The sequence below is a fragment of the Rhineura floridana genome, chromosome 3, assembly GCF_030035675.1.
Source record: "Rhineura floridana isolate rRhiFlo1 chromosome 3, rRhiFlo1.hap2, whole genome shotgun sequence".
Taxonomy (NCBI): Eukaryota; Metazoa; Chordata; class Lepidosauria; order Squamata; family Rhineuridae; genus Rhineura; species Rhineura floridana.
In genome coordinates this window covers 84,420,877-84,443,503 of record NC_084482.1, presented here as the reverse complement: position 1 = coordinate 84,443,503, position 22,627 = coordinate 84,420,877, and the positions used below count along the sequence as shown (strand labels likewise).

Genomic DNA, 22,627 nt, shown 5'->3' with positions numbered 1-22,627 from the left:
GCGGAAGCTCTTGCCCTGCGATCTGCAGCTGCTGCTGCGGATCGCATAAGGTGAGCAGAGGGGGCCCCTGTAGCTCCAGGGGCCCTCGAGCCAGTGCCCCACCTGGCCACCCTTTAGAACCGGCCCTGCCGCCCAGAGAGCTTCGGCTATGGGGAGGTATAAAAATGCAATAATAAATAAATAATAAAAAAATGTGTTTCAATAGCTCACAGCACTTATAGGGTATAATTATTTTAAAATATAAGGTTTATCCTTTTTCCCTATTGGGCTTTAAGGTCTAATCCCTACTGGGTTTGATCCTGCACCTCAATCCTTTTAGGATGAGGACAATATTTTCACTTACAGGATGTTATGAGCCAGATGCCATACTTCCTGTTAGGAATCTGGCTTCAATTCTCAGCTCTAGCACCAGCTTACCAAGTGACTTAGTTTTCTGTGAAGGCAATGGCCAAAACTCATTGAATTAAATGGCTGCATTACTGGAGTGTTCTCATCTGTACAATAGAGGAAGCAGTGGCATTTCATCTGTAAATCAAGGTGAGGTCTGCTTGCAAAGCATCCTTAGAATACAGTCTTACAAAGTGCTGAACGTGAAGCTCGTGCATAGTATGCAAGCTCATGCATAGCAACTTGGCAAGCTTATTTCATGTGCGTGAAGTTCAAATGTTCTGACTGTTCTCCCAATGAGCTTAGACACTTTGAGGATCAAGGTCATGATACTTTACTGACAATATGCTCTGCTGTGGTATCATGTGACCTTGGTGCACAACTAATCATAACATTTCTGTAAGTAAGCAACTGACCAGCTTATATCCAACCACACAGACTTAAGAACCACTAATTTCAGTGCACCTTAACACCACAGAACTGGGTGCAGGACTGCATCCCAAATTGAAAACTGGAACTGGAGATGCATATCATTAAGCCAAAGTACAAAATCTGTCCTAAACTTGTTCCACAAAGGTCAGAGAAATCTAAATTCTCTAGATTTCTAAACCATGAATCATTTCTCACCTGTCACATAGTTCTTTAAATCCAGTTCATTGCTGAGAGGGTTGTTGCTCTTGAACATATACAAGTTGAACGGGGCAGGTTCCTTACCAATATTTTTCCACATTGTATAGTCAGGAGAGGTCCAACGTCCAGCCAAAACATCATAATCCCTTTGAGTAAAATGGACCAGTTTTGTTAAGGGATCATACAATCCTCCGTGAAATCCAATTACTATTTGGAAGTCAGGGTTAGAATCATGATAGATCTCCCCATATGCTGTGTATTGTAGTTGCTTGATCATAAGGCCATTGATACTGAATACCGCCAGTGGTGTACCTGTGTTATCTGAGGCAACATAGTATTCTTCTCCACTGCTGCTTTCCATTGCAAAGAGATGACCTTGCAGATCATAGTAGAGAGAGGTAATTTCTGAATTTGAATGGTTATACACATGTGTTATTCTGGTTGGGTTGTGAAGATCAGCATAAAAGTACTGAAGGTGGTGTCCCAAGTTAGTCTTGTAAGAAGCCCGTCTTCCTACTCCATCATAACGGTACTGAATACTCCATCCATTAGCCTTATTGTAAGCTCTTGTTAAGAGGCCTTTGGAATTGTACTCAAATATGTCAGAGCCCCTTTGACACAGAAAGCCATCATCATCAATTTTATACTGCATGTCACCCAGGCGTGTAATCCTATCTCTTAGATCATAGCGCAGTGGCATCAATCGGACACTGTTTCCAGGATTCAACAGATGCAAGTTGCCATTTAGATCATAACTATAACGCCAGTTTGGTCTATCATTGACTGCCACAGTTTGCAGCTGCCCATCTCCATCATAATCATAGGTGTATTTAGTTGTGTTGGCATAAGGTCCAAGCTTCAATTCTCTCTTAGTTACCCTTCCCATACTGTCGTATTGCACCGTCATCCAATACATGAGCGATCGGAACATTTCATACTGAACTTCTTTAATGCGTCCATGTGTATCAAAGTGTTTGCTCAGTGTCATCACCGCTGTAGTGATGATTTGATTTATATCATAATAGATTACCCCAAATTTGCCGAAGTGCTCTACTTTGCCTGAGATTTCATCGTAACGATAAAGGTCAACTGGAAGAGGTATCTCACTTATTATTGGTTTGATGCTAGCAATTCGAAAACTATTATCATGATAGGTATAATCAAACCTGGCATTGACCATACCTTCCTCAGAGAATCTGTAAATCTGTTTGTCAACCAGAGGGCCAATTTTACGATAGCGGATGGTACAAGAAAAGCCACCACTTTGTAGGTTTACCATCTTGAGAACTCCAGTGGTTTCATCATATCCAAAAGTCACTGCTGTACTGTCATACACTATCTCCGACAACTTGGATAATTTCCCATATTTGTAGAAAACCTGTCGACCAGTTCCTAAAAAAGATGTTTTCAAAATCCTTCCATCATCGCTGTAATCAACAATCACGGAGGCATTACTCTCGGGAGGGTTATAAATATTTCGAATATAGCCGATAGATGTGTGAGTGGACATACTGTGCCGAGCAATGCTTGGCATAGTGACAGCATGCAGTCGGTCTGAAGAATCATATTCAAAGATGTACTGCCGCTGACTCTGAAGTAGTAGAACCATGGACTATCAAAAAACATATAAAGAATATAAATTATATGTTGTTTGGTCAAGAATGTACCAAATAAGGTTTTAGAATGCCAATCCTAAAAACATTAATACATAAAAAAGGAAATTATTTCTGCATATGTGACAGTTCAAGCCACTGATGTTAATATATTGCTACCATATTGGCTACGTACCTAGTAATAATAATAATAATCAATGATCAGACAAAAAAATAAAATTGATAATCTAAACTACATTTTCTCACATTCTATCAATTTCATGTGCTATATTTTAAAAAAGATATAGGTAATTTTTAAAAAGTTGTCTCCTCTCTGAATCTTGGCATTCTTACCAAGAAATTAAAAATGATGGTTGTAGGCTCTTTTAAAATAACACAGACCATTTTAAAAAGACCACCTACAAAGGTAAATGTGGCATAAGAAAGAACTCATCTTCATAAAGAAGGCTCCGAGATAAACTATGTATTGCTATTCCATTTGGTTCAGTCAGTGATATTAAGTTTACTGTTTTCTTACCATAAATTAATATTTAGCAGTCACTTCATGACAAAGACGCATGTATATTTAGTAGTATATTCTGTTTTTATGGCAGGACTGAAGTGCCAAAATGAACATTTCTACCTAATGAATTTAGGTCATAGTCTTATGCACACCAGAGTAAGCTCCACTGGACACAAGGCTTACATTTGAGTAAATATGCATATGGTTCTGTTATTAGAATTAAACATTAGAACTAAACATTCACATATTTGGCACACATTTCTAACTATCTGAACATTTGCTTTATATAGGTGCATGTGCATATTTAGATAAATCACAGAATAGCCGGCATTCCATGTATGTAATGTTGGAGCTCCTAACAAAAGTCACCTACTTTTTCCAGGTATGTGTAACTCCATACTTTTCCATCTGCAAACATGCGTGAAATAATCCTGCCTTGTTTATCAATATCTGTTCTTTCACTCATGGCACCACGTTGAAGTCCAGCCAGTCGCCCATTGGAGAAATAAGATACATTCACAGCAGCAAGTCCACTGCTGGGTAACCAGAGAAAAGGGCGTCCCAGCTGATCATAAATAATACGCAGTGTAAATTTTCGGTGATCATCATATATTTTCTCTGTACGAATGTTTCTGTCATAATCAATAGAGAGCAAGTTCCTTCCATGGACCTATTTAAACAGAAGACATTAACTTCAGTAAATAATTTGTTCTTCAGATACACAGTATAATAAAAATGTAGCAGGTGCATTTAGAATGCTCTCTTGTATATTATTTCCAAGCAAATTTACTCAGAATTTTTCTCTCTCTGAACATTTTCCGTTCACTAAAATAATGGCATCTTTTGCGCCCACATGTTGGCCTTGTTCTCAAGCTAGTTGCTTAATTTCTAACAGTTCAATATCGTGGTCCAGTTTGCATTTTACACTAAACCACAATTTAGCATGATGTGCATGAGCTGTAATGCAGCTCAGGCGCTTGTGCACCCCTCCTCCTGCACAGAGAGATGTTTGGCTTGTTGTGTTGTATAAAGCAGACATTGCTGTTTATAACAAACTGGATATTTAAACAATCCAGCTTCATAGCCTGTGATTTTAAGTTGGCTTGCTTTGAAACTGACCAGAAATTGTTTATTTTAAACTACAAACTCTGATTCATATGACATGGTGACCTGAGATTCTGTGAAAATGAGACTAACCACTGACAAAGTCCTTCTCTCAGCATGGGAAGACAGAAGAGGGGATTGTGTTAGCTTGAGAGTTTGCTCAGGCTTGTTCCAGTTCCTGCAAGTAGTGCTGTATCATGGTTTAGCATGACATGACAGTCTATGTTTTACCCACTGTGTTCAATGGGGCTTAATCCCTAGTAAGGGTGTTTAGGATTGTGGCCTTTTCCTATGTGTGCAACATTATAATGCAATATTTCTTCTACAGGTGAGATAAGCAATTGCTACTGAATAATCTGTGCTCAACACAACAGAGATTACAAAATTAATACAAGGAGTCACCAAGGTTTATCAAAGCCCTAGGGGGCATGCACAATTATTTTTTCAGTATCTTATATAAATGTAGTTAAGCACATTAAAGGGGTGTATGCTAGCCCTGTAGAAGTTTTGTCTTTGAACAGCTGAACCCCCGACATAGCACAAATTGTTTCTGAAATCCCATTTGGTTTCAAAAGCAGCCTGCCATGCCTTTAATCTTTCTGAAAAGAACTAAAGCTTGTTTGGGTCTACTAAACTAGTTTTGTTGCTCTTTAGAATTTAGCCTTCCCAGTCTGTTGGCCCATCTTGTGCAAATGATCAGATAACCACAGATTTCCCACTGGCTTCCAGATGAAGACAGTAATGCCAAAAAATCATGCTGAGAGGCATCGGGGTAAGTGAACAGGTAAAAGACTGCACATATTTCTAATCCAGTAAGAAACTTTTTTTGTGACATGGCTAGAAATTAAAAAATTAAAAAGAAGACAAATTCTCCCCCAAATCCTAGGGTGTGTGTGAAGTGTTGACTTGTGTGCGTTGTTGCGTGAAACAGCATACATTACGTTGGAGTTAAGTTGAGCAAGAAACTTCTCCAGAGCATTAGATCATGTTAAGAGTCTTTATTAAGACATTAGGGCCAAAGGCTTAAAAATACATGTAGAGTTTCTTCAGTCACCCCCCTTCTGGTACATCTCTTTCCAAAGGTAAACACAGAAGACAACCTCTCAGTTCAGAGGCAATACACAGAAGAACTCAGCTCAACACAGATAGCTGCTAGAACTTTTCCCAGTCTATCACGATGGTTACCCTAGCAACGGCCTTGGCTGTCCGTTCCCAGACTGGGCAAAGACATAACTCCCCCTAGCTACAGTTTTTTTCAGACTTGATGGAAAACGAACTCAGTGACAGTGCCGTTCAGTGGTCAACATTTGCACCCCCTTTGCACCCCCCTCGAGCTATAAACCTGATCCGACATCCCTGAATTCTGGTATAGGACTATAAAAAGATGGTCAGGAAAAATGCATATGGGACTGAACATGAGATACAGTAAAGGATGACACATCTAACAGCAGCACTGGAAAGAGAAGTGGTGAAGTCTAAGCAATATCCTATCCCACAATTCTAAAAGATCAAGTTCAGTTTCGCCTTCTCACCTCTCAAATTCTAATCACTTTTCCCAATGACATCTATTACTTTACATTTATCATGCTTTCAATGCAGGCCCCAGTCAGTCAGGTAATGAGTTTCTATGGAAGAATCTCACTGTCTTGGTCAGCAAGATGCTGTACAGTATACGTATTGGCGAAGGTATAAATTACATTTGACTGCTACCCCAGGAAGACAGTAAGGGATGGAGAAAGGAGCAGACTATCACATCTGCACAAGTATCATAGTGTTATGAGCATGGGGGTTGGAACGGATGATCCCTATGGGTCCCCTTTCCAGCCTCTGATTTGGAATCCTGTGCCTTGGAATGAGGAACTCGCTCTGCTGGTCAGATGAGTCTCTCTTTTGTTAAGCTAATAGAGTGGCCAGGTAGGAGAATGGGTCTATCAGTTGCCCAGCAACTGGTGAATGGACCAGGAAGATCCTTTTGTCATTTAAACTCTGCAGGAGAGCCTTCCCCCCCACTCCTGGCGGCTAGCAAAGGTTTGTGCTTTGAGTGTGTGTAGAGTGTGTCTGGAGAAAGGCTGGGAACTGGAGGCAGGCAGAGAGGCTATCCCTCTGCACCATGGCTTTAGGATGCCTCCTGCAACCCAGATAGAAAAGCTGGATATTGGACTGCTGACGCCTTGAACCCCTCCATCCTAAGCTCAGGTTGGAATGTGTGTAAATAAATAAACCATATTTCATAAAGACACCACATTCTCCGCTGACCTTCTTCCCAAAGGAAACCAAACCCTGGAGGAGCGAAGAGACCCTGGAAATCTCACCGCTCAGAGATTGGGGAGGCACACAACAATGGAAACTGATTGGTATTCATGTCCCTGCTGACCAAGCACGCTGATGAACTGATTCACAGCCACAAAGCTGCTGTGTTGTTTTATGATAGGCCAGGGAACGTAGAATCAGCATACCAGCACAGTCAACATTCGTTAGTCTGAGTTAGTGTCTCACACTATTGTGGGTAAGATTCCCTACAAAGACACACACACAGAAAAAGTGCAGAATCTGAAATGCTTCTGCTGGCATTCCTGCAGCATAAAACATGCTTGTGTGTTTCAATGCAAATGTAAATGGGGCAATGAGTAGAACTAGTGTGGCCTAGTGAAGTGAGCTGCCAGCGTAATTGAACAAGGTAGCTCACTTTACACCAATCCAACAGTTGGAGTGTTTTCTTATTTTTTTGTATTAAAAAATGCTTTAGGCTGCTTCCAGATTGAGGCTTATATATATAAATAAGAGTATAGGATTTTCCTCAGAAAGGGTAAATCTGGATTAAAGTGGGGGGGGATATGGACTGGCATTTTTATGTCAGTGATGTTGTGTGGACATTGCAAACATTTTGTATGCATGAGGAGACTGGTCCCAAAATAAAAACCTGCCTGGAAGCACCCTTAGTCTATATTTCTCCTATAACATATAAAGACCAACACCTGAAATCAAAGATGAAAAGAACTCATCTATATTGTCTTTTGAAATTCCTGCCAGCCAGGTATCTCCATATCCATGCATGATATGGGACAGCAGGCTTGGGGAAGAACTCAGACTATCAGGATCAATAGACATGTTACACTTGCCATGGGAATGCTGCTGAAACCAACCTTCCAGTTTAAGAAGAAACTGGAGTCTTCAAATAAAAGATAGTATTTTTGACTGAAACACAACAGGTCTGAATTGTAAGGCATACATCAATTTCCACACAATCTGTCCTTCCCCAAGCAGTGAGAAGTTTCAAGGGCAGGGCTTACCAGGGACTGGTGTCCTTTTTGAGGAGATATCACTGAAGACTTGTGGCATTTCTGTAACATTTGATTAATTTACAAATACGCAAGAAAAGCTCAGGTGGGACAAACAGTATTCATGCTCCTTTACACCTTCCCCAAATGGCTGGCTTTCTCCACAGAATATTCCAGAGAAATCTCCAACTATTTCACATCTGTTGGAGCCCATTAAAAGACATTTCCAGATATTAGCCAGTAATCTGTTTAACAAACGACATGGCCAAACCCTCATTCAAAACAAGGTGTGTCGCCACGAGGAGAAGCAATCTAGATTAATAAGAACAATGCTAACTCCCCTTATTTGTTCTCCAAAATCCACAACTGAGTATGACCAGCCAAAATATTTATTCTGTGGATTTTGCATACTTCAAGGAATTTAAGGTACCTGGCACCAAACATTATCAGCCATTTATTTGAATTTTAAGGTGCAAATCCATTGTTGGGCAAAATCTATTTTGTGACAAAATGTCATGCAAATGATGGGCAAACTTTTTGAGTTCTCCAGAATTCTTCATTAGGCAAGACATTACACAAAGTGAGGTAAGGTGAGGGATAAGGAAAGAAAAGTACAAGAATTAGGGTTGATGTTTGAGCCATAAGGCCAGCTTTTAGACCCATTTTCAGGATGGAGACTGCAGACTGATATAAGCTGTCATCCCCCCTTCAAAGAACTATCTTCTAGCTATATCCCCACCATCATTCCAGTATAAAGCACTCTTTGACTCTCCCACTTTTACCTTTTTTTTTAAAGTGCATGTTAGCAAAAAGAATCTTTAAGTCCTTGCTTGCCAATATTCCTCCAAGGATTCCCATAGGACATATAAATGGATGTCTTAGTGTGGGTAATACACTTGCAAAGTATAATAATTACTTGCTCAGATTAAATACTTTTGATTGATACTGGACTTGCTTCATCTTTATTCTGTTCTCAAATAGTTCACTAATTCATTATAACTTAGATCTCCTTATTTCATTATAAAAGTCATTATAAAACATACAGATTGACTCCTAACTATACCTGCTTACTCCCATCAACATGTAATTACTGCCCAAGCCTTAAAAGCAGAAGTTTTAAAATGAACAAGTGTTGGAATCATAGGCAGAGTCTCCATGCCTTGATCACATGGTCGGCAGAAGCACATAAATGCTGCGGATGTGACTGTGAGCTTACAACACACCAAAGCATTTCCAGCTTTTCATGTGGCAGCTGTAATCTTTGCATTGGGTCTTAGTCAATGGTATCTATGCCAAATGGATGCCATTCTCCCTCTCTCTTATAGGCAGCTGTCACTTTCTTCAGATTCATCTTTTTGAAAGTCACACAATAAACGCATAGCATGTGAAGACTTGGTGGTTTTAGGGTCTTTCAAAAGTGGGAACAAGGAGTTGTAGTAACGTTACATTTTGCATGTGTTAACAGTGAATGCTGTAATATGAAAGATAAATAACTGCATTCAGTGGAGACGGACCAAAGAATCCAGACCAACCCTGTAATCTAATAAAGCTTCTTAAGCAATTTAGTTGTGAATGCACCATTAATATAGTACAAGACTTTAAATTGACAGCACTGACTATTTAAGAAGTATTCATTGGTTCCTGGGGATTTGTTCTTCATCTTATATTTTACAGTAGCTTTGATTAAGCAACATTTTCTCTTATCCAAATTTAAACAGGACATCAAACAATATGGAAATAGACCACCAGACTTTCTTGAGGACATGAAAGTTATTCTGAATCATTTTCACAGCAAGGGTGAGTCCAGTTCCCACTCCAAACCACTCTGTAGGAATTCAGTTACAGAGAAAGCAATTTGAAAATGAATGCAACTCTATATTTGTGAGGAAATATTTTTTAATTATTGTTCATTTTCTGCACTCTGAAATTTTTCCCACTTAAAGAAGTAGGTCTCTCTTTACCATGGCTTTCATTTCCTCAGTGGATAAGTTGAAAAAAAATCACTATTTATGCAGGATTTTCCAGAGAAGGTTTTGATGCCAAATAAGGTGTCTCCAAAGTAATGAAGTAGCTTTTAAATAACAAATCTTAGTAAAAATAGACATATTTCTTGTCCCACTTATCCTATGTTTCAGTGGTCCCTCAAGGAAACCAAAGCAGCCTGTATCTCATTTATGTGTGTACATAATCTTAAAATGAGAAAGAGGGAGGCTGCTGGTAGTCATCTTGAGAATAGCTATTGTGATGCATTCCTGTCAAATGGAACCAAAAATCACCTCACACATATTGATATTATTATTGATAAAAGACCAGGAATGTAAAGAAGTTGAATTTAACTTTATTTAACGGTTCTTAATAAAAGAAGACTCAACGTGAGAAAAAATGGTATGCCCACCATACACTGAGAATAGTCACTTTCTTTCTTTAGGAGTTTTAATGGAAGCCGGATAAGTGTGGTCACCAGCAAACTAGACATTTGTTTAGCCATTCTCAAGTTACAGCAGTCATACATCTTTCCAACTTTCTCTCAAGTGAATCTTACAGTGGGAGAAACAGCTCATAAGAACATAAAGAAAGCCATGCTGAATCGGGTCAAAGGCCTATCTTATCCAGCATCATGTTTTCACCATGGACAACTAGATGCCTATAGGAAGCCTGCAACAGTCATCTCCCTACTTCTGATTTCCAGTGACTGGTATTCATAAGAAGATAAGAAGAGCTTGCTGGATCAGCAATTCCCAGCAATTTGTGTTCAAAGGCATACTGCTTCCAACAGTGGGGGTAGAATACAGCCAGTGTGGCTAGTAGCCATTGATAGCTTTATCCTACATGAATTTGTCCTTTAAAACTATCAAGTTGGTGGCCATCACTATATCTTGTGAGAGCAAATCCCACTATGTGCTATGTGAACAAGTATTTCTTTTTGTCTGTCCTGAATATTTCAGCAATCAGTGTCACTAGATGACCCCAAGGTCAAGTATTATGAGAGTGGGAGAAAAAACTCCATTCTCTATCCACTTTCTCTCTCTACACCATGCATTATCTTATACATCTATATCATCCCCCCCTCCCAGTACTTGCCTTTTGTCTAAACTAAAAAGTCACAAATGTTGGAGCCTTTCCTCATAGGGGAGTTGCTCCAGCCCCTACATAATTTGAGTTGACCTTTTCTGAACCTTTCCCAGCTCTAGAGTAATCTGTTTGAGGTAGCACAATCAGGCTCTGACACATGCTGTAAAAAAGCCAGAGTAGCTGGACAGTTTAGGAGATGGAGGAAAAACAAACAGTTTAGAAAGTTTGCAGTTGAATTCTAATACATTGTACCTTTATCATCTCATCCTCATCCTACAGTCAGACCCCAGGGAAGGGGTGGGATCAGCTCTGCAGCAAGCCTTCATTGTTAGCCATATTTCTAGGTGGGGCACTCACATTTCTAGGTGGGGAATTTGGGAGGGAAAGGCACACAGCACCAGCCACTCCCTCCTTCCTCACTGGTGGAGATGATGTGAGGGTCAGGACAGAGGAACAGAAAGGCAGTGAACTTCCATGTCACTCCTCCTCCATCCAGAGAGTGTGTTAACTTACATGAATGAAGTTTAATCTGCTGAATTGTCTCAGCCTTTCTTGAGAAATCGCCAGGAATACCAGACTCAAAATTTTGACTGCCCATAGCTATAATCCCCTTTCACTTGTAGCTTGTGTTCTGGTTCTTCATGAACTGAACAACTTTGGTAAAGACAATGAGCTAAAGCTTGGCTTCGATGCAGTATTAGGTATCTCAATTTTAGATTCCACCTGAATCTAAGGTGTGTTTGTTAACTTCTCCTTGAGAGTCTCTCCTTCTAGTCTTGTTCCTGGCCTTTAAATTTTCCTTCCTGCTGGACAATCAAGGGAAAACTGGCTGCTATATATAGGATGAATTGGAAATGGATAATTGTGGAAAGCAATTGGAAATTTTTTAATTGGTTGCTAGGTTGATTTTTTCTGTCCACAAACACTGAAAAGGCCTCATGCTGAGCTGCACATATTGGGAAAATCAGAAAATAGGCCTGAGTTATAGCTTAGCACTCCAGCCAGCCAGCTAGCTAACTGTAGCGTACATAGCAATATTTCTATTCCTCTAGGACTGTTTTCATCCTTTGCCATCAAGTTATCAAGAAATAAATAGCCATTATGATTCTGAATATAGTAAGTGCTTCAAAAGAGTAAAGGGTAGCCATTTTTTTAGAGCACTTTAAGTTTTTATTTCACTCTTTAGCAATAAGCACCCAATCCTGCTCTACTCATTACAATAACAGCAGAATAAACAAACACTTCTTTCTGCAGGCAAACAAATATGCATCTTTATAGCTGGCTGGGCAGACAGCACAATGGAAAGTGAAACTGAAGAGCAGAATAAAGGAAAGTCCAAGGGGTGGAGTCTAACTCTAGACCATAATACAAAGTTCTAATATTTAACTCTTCAAGGGTCATGTTACTATAGAGTGTTTTTTTCGGGATCACTTAAGATGATTGTGATCATGAAAAATCTACCCTCAGTCAGGAAAAGTCTTGAGTGAGCAGATTTTTGGGGTCTCTTCCAGAAGAGGCTTTTGTTGTGCACTCACCCTGCCTTATTCACTGAATTTTCCAGAGGGTCCTATTCTTAAATTGCTCCTATTCTTAAAACAAGCTATCATTCTTTAAATGAAAGGTTGCCATTGTCTGACATGTCACAAATTAAAAAGAAAAAAATCCTGGGGGGTAAAGAACAGCTCTGGAGGGGAGCAGCACCCACATTTGTCCCATTTTGGCTACAGGCCTGGGTGGGATATTATTGAATTTATGATATTCCCTCATTCTGATACACAGTGTTTTCTTACAGTACTGGCTTTCTGAAACAAGTGCTCAGATGAATGGCTTTATGTGGTCCAGTGCCTTGAATCTGAGTGGTTTGGATCAGAAAGTTCTACTTAGCTACATACTGGGACACCTTGGCCAGGCAACCACCACTTCAGTTCACCATTTGGAAGTATGGGGAAAACTACATGATTGTTGTGGGAATGACTAATCTGAGATGCGCTGTTCTAATAATGAAAACTGTACGGATGTGTCTATGTGCATTCAAACAAGCTTCATAAACATTGCTCAGGAACACAGAACACCTGCTCTGAAACATCATTTTCTGCTGGCAGAGTAAGAAGCACAGAGTATAATTGCTGTCATATTAATTATATGGAAACCCAAACAAAATGACTAACTCCCACTCTCTCTAGGAACAAGAATCGCATTATTACCAATATCATGACTTGAAATTATCTAATAAGCTATTTTGCCTTTCTTCTGTTACCTACCCACACATCTATTTGTCTGTGATTGTGTAAGGCACAATAGGCAATTCCTAAGAGTGTTTACTGACACTTTCAGCAAACATTTCTCATATGATATTAAGTTGTACACAAAAGAGATAAGTCTTCTTAGGGGCACACATAAAACAGACTACATAGCATTCAATTTCTGGCTGATAACTCCTTTTGTCAGTAGATGCTAATACTTGTCTACAAAACAAAATTATAGCACAGTTCTCATTCTGCAAGCTTAATTATGGTTTTTACCTGATCAACGAAAAGTGGAACTTTATGCAGCATAGGCAGAAAGGGGAGGAAACAACTTTATCTAGCCATTTCACAGGGCATGCTTAGCAGAAGGCTTTTTTATAGGAATGGCAATGGTTTAGCATGGGTTTCTTCCAGTTTTGGACTTGGCAGCAGGACAAGTGTTCACTGGGGCCACTAAAAGTTTCATTTGCCTAGAAGTCTTTCTTGTGGCGCTATCACAGCCAGTGTCTTTTTATAGTAATGCCCTGCCCTCCAAAGGGAAGTCCAGGGCAACAAACAAGAAGTGATAAAACACTAAAACATCTTAAAACATCCTAAAAACAAACATCTTAAAAGCATCCTAAAAACAAACATCTTAAAACGCATCTTAAAAACAGTTCCCATACAGATGCAAACTGGGATAAGTTATCTACTTAAAAGGCTTGTTGAAAGCCATCTTGTCTTCAGTAGGCGCCAAGAAGACAATAGAGATGATGCCTGTCTAATATTTAAGGGGAGGAAATTCCAAAGGATAGGTGCCACAACACTAAAGGTCCGCTTCCTATGTTGTGTGGAACGAACCTCCTGATAAGATGGTATCTGCAGGAGGCCCTCACCTGTAGAGTGCAGTGATTGACTAGGTATATAAGGGGTGAGGCAATCTTTCAAGTATCCTGTTTCCAAGATGTATAGGGCTTTATAGCACCATGAACTTAGCCCGGCAGCCACTGCAATTACTTCAGCAGCGAGGTAGCATGTTTATTATTTATTTATTGCATTTCTATACCGCCCCATAGCCAAAGCTCTCTGGGCAGTTTACAACAATTAAAAACATTAAAAACAAATATACAAATTTAAAAACACATTTTTAAAAAAGCAATTTAAAAACACATGCTAAAATTCCAGGGAGAAGAAGAAAGTCTTGACCTGGCGCCGAAAAGATAACAGTGTTGGCACCAGGCGCATCTCGTGCCCCCATGAGCAGTCATGCTGATACAAATACAAAACTATAGCTTCCAAACCAACCTCAAAGGCAACCCCACATAGAGTGCATTACAATAACCCAACCTGGAGGTTCATAGAATCATAGAATCAGAGTTGGAAGGGGCCTATAAGGACATCGACTCCAACCCCCTGCTCAGTGCAGGAATCCAAATTAAAGCACACCTGACAGGTGCCTGTCCAGCTGCCTTTTGAATGCCTCCAGTGTTGGACAGCCCACCACTTCCGTAGGTACTTGATTTCATTGTTGAACCAGCTCATGGATGACACTGGGCAATTATGGGCAGAAAAAGAATAATTGCTGCATCAGACAAAGATCCATGTAGTTCACATTTTTCTTTCCAACAGAAGACAGTCATTCTCTGTAGCATGGTTGGGCAAAACCTTTCAGGCTGAGGGCCAAATGACACTGCTGAAAACCTGTTGGGGGCCTCATTCCAGTGGATTTCTGCAAACTTCTCTGTTGGATTGTGGGTTATGTTAGAGTGAATGCAAGCAAGACCCTAACTGGATATGATGTTAAAAATCCAGTTATTATCAAAAATACATTTGAGAACTGAAACCATTTAACAAGTCCCCTGTGCAGGTGCTACCATTACCCTGACTTTCTGCAGTTTGTATCTACGCTTTGTTAGTAATTCTCCCTGCATTTCTAAAAACTGCTACCAAACAATCAAATTTGCTTGTCTGCTTCTGTAAAACAGTCTGCATTGCTGATGCTTGAACAAACAACACCAAAATATAGGTAAGCTCAGAGTTTCCTGAAGTGTATACATAAAACCTGCTTTCTGTGTCAGTGCTCAGCCCAGGAGCATATGAAGTAGTAAGAAAACAGTGCTTCTGAATATGTACAGAGAGCCTTTCCTTCAGTATAAAAAATTCCTTTTTTTCATGGTCAAGGATCCCAAAACAGGTTCTGAATGTGAGGTTCAGGGAAAAGACTTCTGCATCAGAAGGTTTTATTTCCAAATAAGGTTAAGAATACCTTCTCAGTTCTACACTTTTGTTCTGTCCATTACCCCAAAACAATTAGTTGATTATTTTGCATTCAGCATATCAGTGCACATAGAAATTCAAATAACTTAAAAGTAAGCCCCACTAGGTTCCATTAGTGTTTAGGATTGCAGCCTAAAACTCTACATACTTACCTTGGAGTAAATTCTACTTGTCAGTATACATACATAGCATTATCCTGTTACTGGATTTTAAAGCCTGGATCTTCTCAAAAACTGCTATCTTACTTTTTAGTCAGTCAAATCAGAATTGCAAATCACAGGCATATTGAGACATCACCATTAATCATATGGCTTCACCTTTTGTCTCTATTTGGGAGTGGGCACTTCACCCAGGTGTCTGTGACTGACCTGAGTGGTGTAGATTATGCCTCCTGTCTGCTCCTTTACTATTTTCTAGTACAGCTGTTTTTATTTCATTCACTATGCAGTTTGAAAAAATGCTGAATTAAAATAAATGAGATGCAAATACATTCAATGCTTTCCCTCTTGTTTTCAAATTGCACTTTCAGTCCACTCAACCTGTTATAATCTCATAGTGATTTTCATTTAAAAGAGCTAAATGGATATGTGATTACTGTTACAGGAACTAACACAAGACAATTAAATGCTGAGGTGTTGATAGATAAAGCTGTGTTTTGATTTGCATACACACGGTGCAAAAAAAAAATCTAACTCTGGCAAGAATTCAGCTCCAAGATTTGTACGTTTAACTTCTGCTAATTACCACAAGTGTTTTGATTAAGCTTTTACTAGTTAGAGCCAGGATTAGATCCATTTATTTTAAGGCCTTATTGCAGCCTTTCCCAACCAGTGTGCCTCCAGATGTTGTTGGACTACAACTCCCATCAGCCTCAGCCAGCATTGCCAATGGTCAGGACAGATGGGAATTGTGGTCCAACAACATCTGGAGGCACACTGGTTGGGAAAGGCTGCCTTATTGTTTGAGAATCTAGTCAAACTGCAGAGTTGATTTCATGCAAGAAAAAATAAACAAATCCTACAATGACTGCTATTAATAGGCAGATTCTATAATAATATAGGATGTAATTTTATATTCTATTATAGAAATAACTTACATGGCCCGAAATCTAGACACTCATGATTTAATTCCTAATGTCATAGTGGCTTCCTCCTTTGTCTTTTGCAAAACACATGAGTATGTGACTTATTATAAGCAATACAACACCTTTGATAACACAGCATGGAGATAATTAGGTATCTCTAAGTCAATGAAAATGTGACATTTTAGTGGCACCCATTCTCATGTGCTCCAGCTAACAAATAAGGAGTTTAATGTATACTAAATAAGGTTGCCAGGTGTCTGGTTTTCACCCAGACAGACTGTTTTTTGGGGGGTCCTCTCCAGGTCTCTGAGTGAGTCACCTTAATCTCTGGACTATTAGCTTACATTAAAAAAAAGGTTCTAGGTGGTCTGGTTCAAAAGATATAAACCAAAATGTCAGACACACCCTGCAACTTCTGTTACTACCGGCTGCTCTAATCCCTGCCCTTTCAGCTTTTTAGCTAATAAGTGAAGTCACGGTTGTGACTGACAATAGTAATAGCTAAACCCCATTTCAACTTCTGAACAGAGCTTGGAAAAGTTACTTTTTTGAACTACAACTCCCATCAGCCCCAGCCAGCATGGCCACTAGATTGGGCTGATGGGAGTTGTAGTTCAAAAATGTAACTTTTCCAAGCTCTGCTTCTGAATAGTTTCCTTTTCCTGCTTATCTCACATCAGGAATTCAGTAAATATAAAGCTTTCAGCAGCATGAAGAGTACTTTCTCGGTACAGGATTGGGACTTGCTTCTAAGTAAACATGCATAGGATTGCACTGCAACAGAAGATCACAGCAGGATCTTGGTAGGCATAAAAGTGTACATGAAGGTTTTTTTAATTACTTGCAAAAATGGCATATTATACTTTTTACCTTTCAAATAATTTTTGAACAGAAGTTTTAAAAAGTGTACAGGCTGCAATGTTATACTTTTCTAATTAAGGAGTCAAACAAATTTAAATTTTACTAGACTGTCAAAGAGGGCAGTTTATTTGTCTTATTCATAACCTGTTTTGAAAACCTTCCCAGTATGAAGCGTTTCTGGGAGTAAAGCTGCAATGCTAATCCGACATACCTGGGAGTTAACCCCATTGAATTCAGTAGGACTACTTTTGAGTAGACATCATTAGGATTGTGTTGTAAATCTTTCTTCCCCCCTCTGATCCTTTAAAGCAGTTAGGCAGGGCTAACTAAAGTGTCACTGCTTTTATTTGGCAGGAAACGCATACTTAGTTGTTGTTTTTTAAAAAAGTTCTGCAATGACCAACTATTATATGGGGTGTATATATTTTTACATCTCCAGTGTGTGTGTATATGGAATATTTCCAACAACCCTGTGAGGTAGGGTTGGAAACCAAGGCAATTCACAACAAGAAATAAGGCCATTTAAAATCCAATAACCATAAAACAAATATAAAACAGTTGCAAAACAGCTTAAAGTGGCTTGATTTTGAAGTTTGGATTGGGTGAATGAAGTTCCTTATCACTGAATTTCAGTCCTGTGCATGCTTCCCGGACTTTTTTCCTCTACATTTTAAGAATGTCCTTCTTCCTTGGGGTGGTCGGGGTCCCCCTCTTTTGTTTTCATGCTGTGGGACAGATTAGGCTGAGAGATGGTGCGTAGTCCATGGTCACCCAGTGAACTTTGTAGCTGATTACAATTTTAAAATTTAATTAAAATGATTTATACACAGGCAAAGCTTATAAAGTAATGCAGATCCACATAATACATTTGAAGCACATCCAACTCGCATTTAAAGCACATGTCTTTCCCCAAAGAATTCTGGGAAGTGTAGTTTCCCCCTCACAGTTATAGTTCCCACCACCCTTAAACTACAGTTCCCAGGATTCTGTAGTGGGATTCATGCATGGTGTAGTTCTGCCCTATTATGCTGTGCATTTATCAGTGAATTGAAAGAAACAATGTTAAAAGATACATTTTTAAACAGGGCTGTAGTTCAGTAGTAGGGCACATGCTTTGCATGCAAAGGTACAAAATTCAGTCTCTGGAAGAGACTATTGCTTGGAATTAGTCCATGTCGTCAGTACTGAGCTAAATGGTACCAAATGGTCTGACTCGGTACAAAAGAGGAATGAGACTTAAGGGTCACAGTGACTCCTAAATTTATTTATCTATTTTATTTATAACATTTATATACTAGTTTATTGTAAAAAACCTCAAAGCGGATTATAGAAGGAATTAAAACAATAAAATTATTGGCAAAAACAGGTAAAGACAGGTATTTTAAAAAATTCAAAATAATAAAACCAACAATGAGTTAAAAACAAAGAAAAAACATAATAGCTTGCCTGGGTAGGCTTGCCTAAAATGAATACAATGAAGGCGTCTGCTTAATGTAAATAGGCAGGGAATTCCAAAGTGTAGGTACTGCCACACTAAAGGACTGATTTTTTACAAGAGCAGAACAAGTACTATGTGGAACCTGTAACATGGAAACCACACCTTGAACTTGGCCTGGTAGCAAATCAGCAACCAATGCAGATTTCAGAGCAGAGGCATTATGTGCTAATAGGGTCTCACTCATGTCAGCAATCGTGCTGCAGAATTCTGTACTAACTGCTGCACCTGGGTTAGGTTGTGCTGCACGGTGATTTCTATGACTTTGGCTGACTGGCTGCCAGGATTTTTTTAGTTTCAGTTAGGAACTCTCACTGGTTGTGGGATGCTGAGTTTTCTGTCTTACTCATAGGAATCTTATTGTGCTTGGTATGGTATTACATTTAGGAAAACATCACTGTCTTTTGTTTTTCTTTTTTCTATTTGCATTTCATTTACCACTGACCTTACTCCCTTACATCCATAGAAAGTGGTTCCACGTGGTCAGCTCAACCTCCTTAAACCCACTGATGATGCACCTTGTTATTTGCATGATGGTTTGTTTCTTGCCCAATAGTGGTAAAGAGAATTCACATACTGGGAAGTGTTGCTTCAATTGCTGTTGTTCCAAATCTACTGCCTGTGAAGGCAGACCAAACCATGTGTGTTTTCTCTGTGTCAATTATTACTTGCTGGAATTGGGTTGGCTGTTGAAGTGAGTTTATAGCAGCCCACAGAGTAGGCAGGAGAGAGTAGAGAATCTTCTTAACTCTTACGCATTTCTCAAACCTCTCTCTGCAGTAAAAGGTCAAGTCTGTAAAGAAATTTGCAGCCATGTTAAAAGGCAGTCAGGGCATTCCAGGCAGGGGGTTGCCGACCCTGATTTTATATGAATATTGTTGTAGAGGACCCCTAATCTAGCCTTACGAACAGCACAATCCTAACCATATCTACTCAGAAGTAAGTCCTGTTGAGTTCTATGGGGCTTAGTCCCTTAGTAAGTGTGTTTAGAATTGCAGCCTTCAGGGGCATCCATCTTTACTCCTGAGTTCTCCCATGTAACATCTCCACAACATTAGGCTCCCTTCTTCCTACAATGGCTTTCTGGTGACTAGCCTGTTCTGAGGGCACTTAAACCCTTCTTGCTAGAAGCAAGTAGGATAGATTAAATGTTCCTTACCCAGGGTCTCTAAGCAGGTGAGAAGGAATGATCCAGTCACTTCAGCTGGACCTGGAAACACTCTAATTTAGCTAAGATTTCTATCTGAATTTCCAGTCAGATAATTTTTTGTTTGTTTGAATGGTATGCTCTAAGCAACTGTGGTTGATGCTTAATGTATCATGCTTAATGACATCACTAGGGCCTACTGCCATGACATCACTAGGGCATGCCCTGATGATATCACTAAGGCCCGCCCCTGAAATCTCAGGGTTTGGGATGCTTCTCACCTGGCAACCCTAATACTAAATTAAAATTCAATACTGCTTCTAAAGCAGAATTTAGGAAGACGAGGAGGATTTACAGTAGTGAACAGCAACATTTGATAATATAACAAATCTCACTACTGTTAGTGGTAAACTGGAGAGGATTTGTATGGGTATAGACAAGTAGTACAGGATAACATCTGCAAATATTTGATGTTGGATTGTGGTGTGTGGGTGTGGAGCATTCATTCCTCAGACTGAAGTGATCAATAATCTAAAATGGCAAACATGGAATGATGGACTACCAAAAAGTTTCAAAAGATAACTGCTGAATTCGACTGCATCTGCAGGACCTCAGACACAGAGCTTTGCAAATAAAACCAAAATAAACCTTTAACCCATGGGTCCCCATTCCCCAACCATTTTGGGCCTAGGGGCACATTTGGAAGTCTAAGAGATTGTCACAGGCACCACAAAATATCAATTTCACAGAAGAAAAGCTGGAGATATTCAAACAGGTAATCCCCCACCCCAAAGAACCCCGCCTCAAACAGGGAAAAAGCACCTGTTCCAACAAATAATGTTTTGTTAGAAGTATATGTAACAGTAGTATAGGCAGTTTTGCATCTTGCTAAAAAGACAGCAGATCAAACAACTGACAGCCCTGTCACATCTGGCCTGGAGAGCAAAATGAGACCTTTTCTGTTGTGATGACCTGTCTTTGGTTCTTTAGGGTAGCTTGTCTGATACCATCTATGTTATCTTTTTGGTGCCAGGTGAATAATTATTTATTCAACTGAACATTTTTTTGATGTTTATTTTATCTGGCTTTTAAAATGCTCTTTTTATTTTGTGATCTTTTTTCATTGTACTGGATGATTGAGACTGTATCATTTCAATTTTTTTATAAAGAGATTTAGAACAGTGTACTTCAGAAAGGCATACATTCTTGGCCAGTTTTCTTTAGAGTGCATTTATACCACACTGAGGACCAAGCTACATGACGGCTGCAGGCACCTGGCATCAAATGCAGGTGTGTCCTAATTACATTTAATGTGGCGGGAACGAGATGCAATTGGTGGGGCGGGGAAATGGTCTGTGGAATAAATACAACAAAAAGGGCCTGGAGAGCTTAGCTCTCCCTCCCATACACCTGTTTGGTGCTTTCCACGCCGCTTATAGATATGATTGTGGTAGCCCTGCATATGAAGGCATGAGTCTGTTGATGTGTATGTATAGTTTATCTATTTTATTTATTTATTATTTGATTTATAACCCGCCCTTCCTCCCAGCAGGAGCCCATGGCAGCAGTTCATTTAGTTCTCATATACAAATAGTTCATTTAGTTCTCATATGCAAATAACACAGGCGTATCTTATACTTTCACATTTTAAATAAAATGTTACAGCATATTGGAATAGAAAATAGTTATTTGTATTGTAGGACTGGATTCTACTTACCCTGAGCTTTCTTCCAAACACAGTAACTTTTCCTTTAATCTGTTCCTTTCTGAGACGCCATTCTATTGAATTTAAGCCATTCTCCATTGGCAGGGAAATGTTGCATCGCCCTATTGTAGGGGTCACAGTACCAGCTAGGACATGAGGTTCACTGTGGAAGCTAATACTCATTCCATTGGCATACATCACCCTTAAGGTGCCATTATTGCACAGCTGATAGCTGTTCCTCACTTGATCTGTAGAAAATAATTGGGGAGGGGGATTAATTAGCGGCATTAGTCAGAAAGAAAGCATATTACCTAATTTGCTAGACTTTGATGGTGCATCTGCAAATTTCAAATGATGTTTTTGCAGCAATTACTATTGTGTGGTTGTGAGGTGGATATTTGAGATAGTATTGATTTATGTTAAGAACAACATTATTAAATATTTGAACCTGCAGAAAAGTTTGTTTTAGAATTTTGTTTCCCACTTGTTCCTTCATTGTAAATAAAAATGTGTGTGTGTGTATCTTTTAGCAGATATCAATATTTGTGTCTGCATGCATAATTTGAGAGAAACTTTGAGGGAAAATGATTTTAATTGAAGTGTTGGGTCAACAAGAAATCTATTCAATTTGGGAATGTAAAAAGTGTTGGCTGGAGTCTTTTTTCTACACTGGTTTCAGAGCTCCATTAGTAGATATAGGACAGAGATATAGATTAGGTTTGGGTCCTTAAGGCATGATGCACAGAATGAGCTGCCAGACACAGTCTTTTGTGAGAATGTCACTCCTCATTCTGCTTCGAAGAAACAGTACTAGTCAACCAGACATCTGGCCTTTTACTGACTGACAGAAATTACAAAAATAAAACTTTATGTTTATGACTCTGTTATACTCTTGAGTGGCTGATGCAACCATATCCATTCTCTAGAATAACAATATAAAAGAGTTTTTCTAGCAAGGCAATACATTGACCAGCTGCCATCAAAGAACCACTATCCTTCTGTCCGAAAGAAAATATCTACATAATTAATCATATGGTAGCACAAAAATAAAGCCACTGGAAAAGAAGAAAAAAGTCAATAAATATTACATTTATATGTCAGGAAGCTATTGTCCTGTGACAATGTTTGTTTTCAGTGACATTATTTCTTAATTTAAAAAAAATCAACAAAATTCCTTTCACTGGAGCTTTGGTAACAGCGTCATAGAATATGAAACATGGAATCACATTTGGAAAGGCCCCATTAAC

General features: G+C 39.2%; 1 protein-coding gene across 13 annotated transcripts in view; it reads right to left on the bottom strand.

Moving 5' to 3' along the window:
• LOC133380132 (teneurin-2) overlaps positions 1-22,627 on the bottom strand; it is a 995,941-nt gene that overhangs the window by 10,964 nt on the left and 962,350 nt on the right. For all 13 annotated transcript variants that reach the window (XM_061616787.1, XM_061616792.1, XM_061616791.1 and 10 more), the window contains 3 exons: positions 21,393-21,628; positions 3,506-3,802; positions 1,015-2,629 (listed from right to left, as the gene is read on the bottom strand). In XM_061616787.1, coding sequence (XP_061472771.1) covers positions 1,015-2,629; positions 3,506-3,802; positions 21,393-21,628 — 2,148 coding nt within the window. The remainder of the gene's footprint in view (positions 1-1,014; positions 2,630-3,505; positions 3,803-21,392; positions 21,629-22,627) is intronic.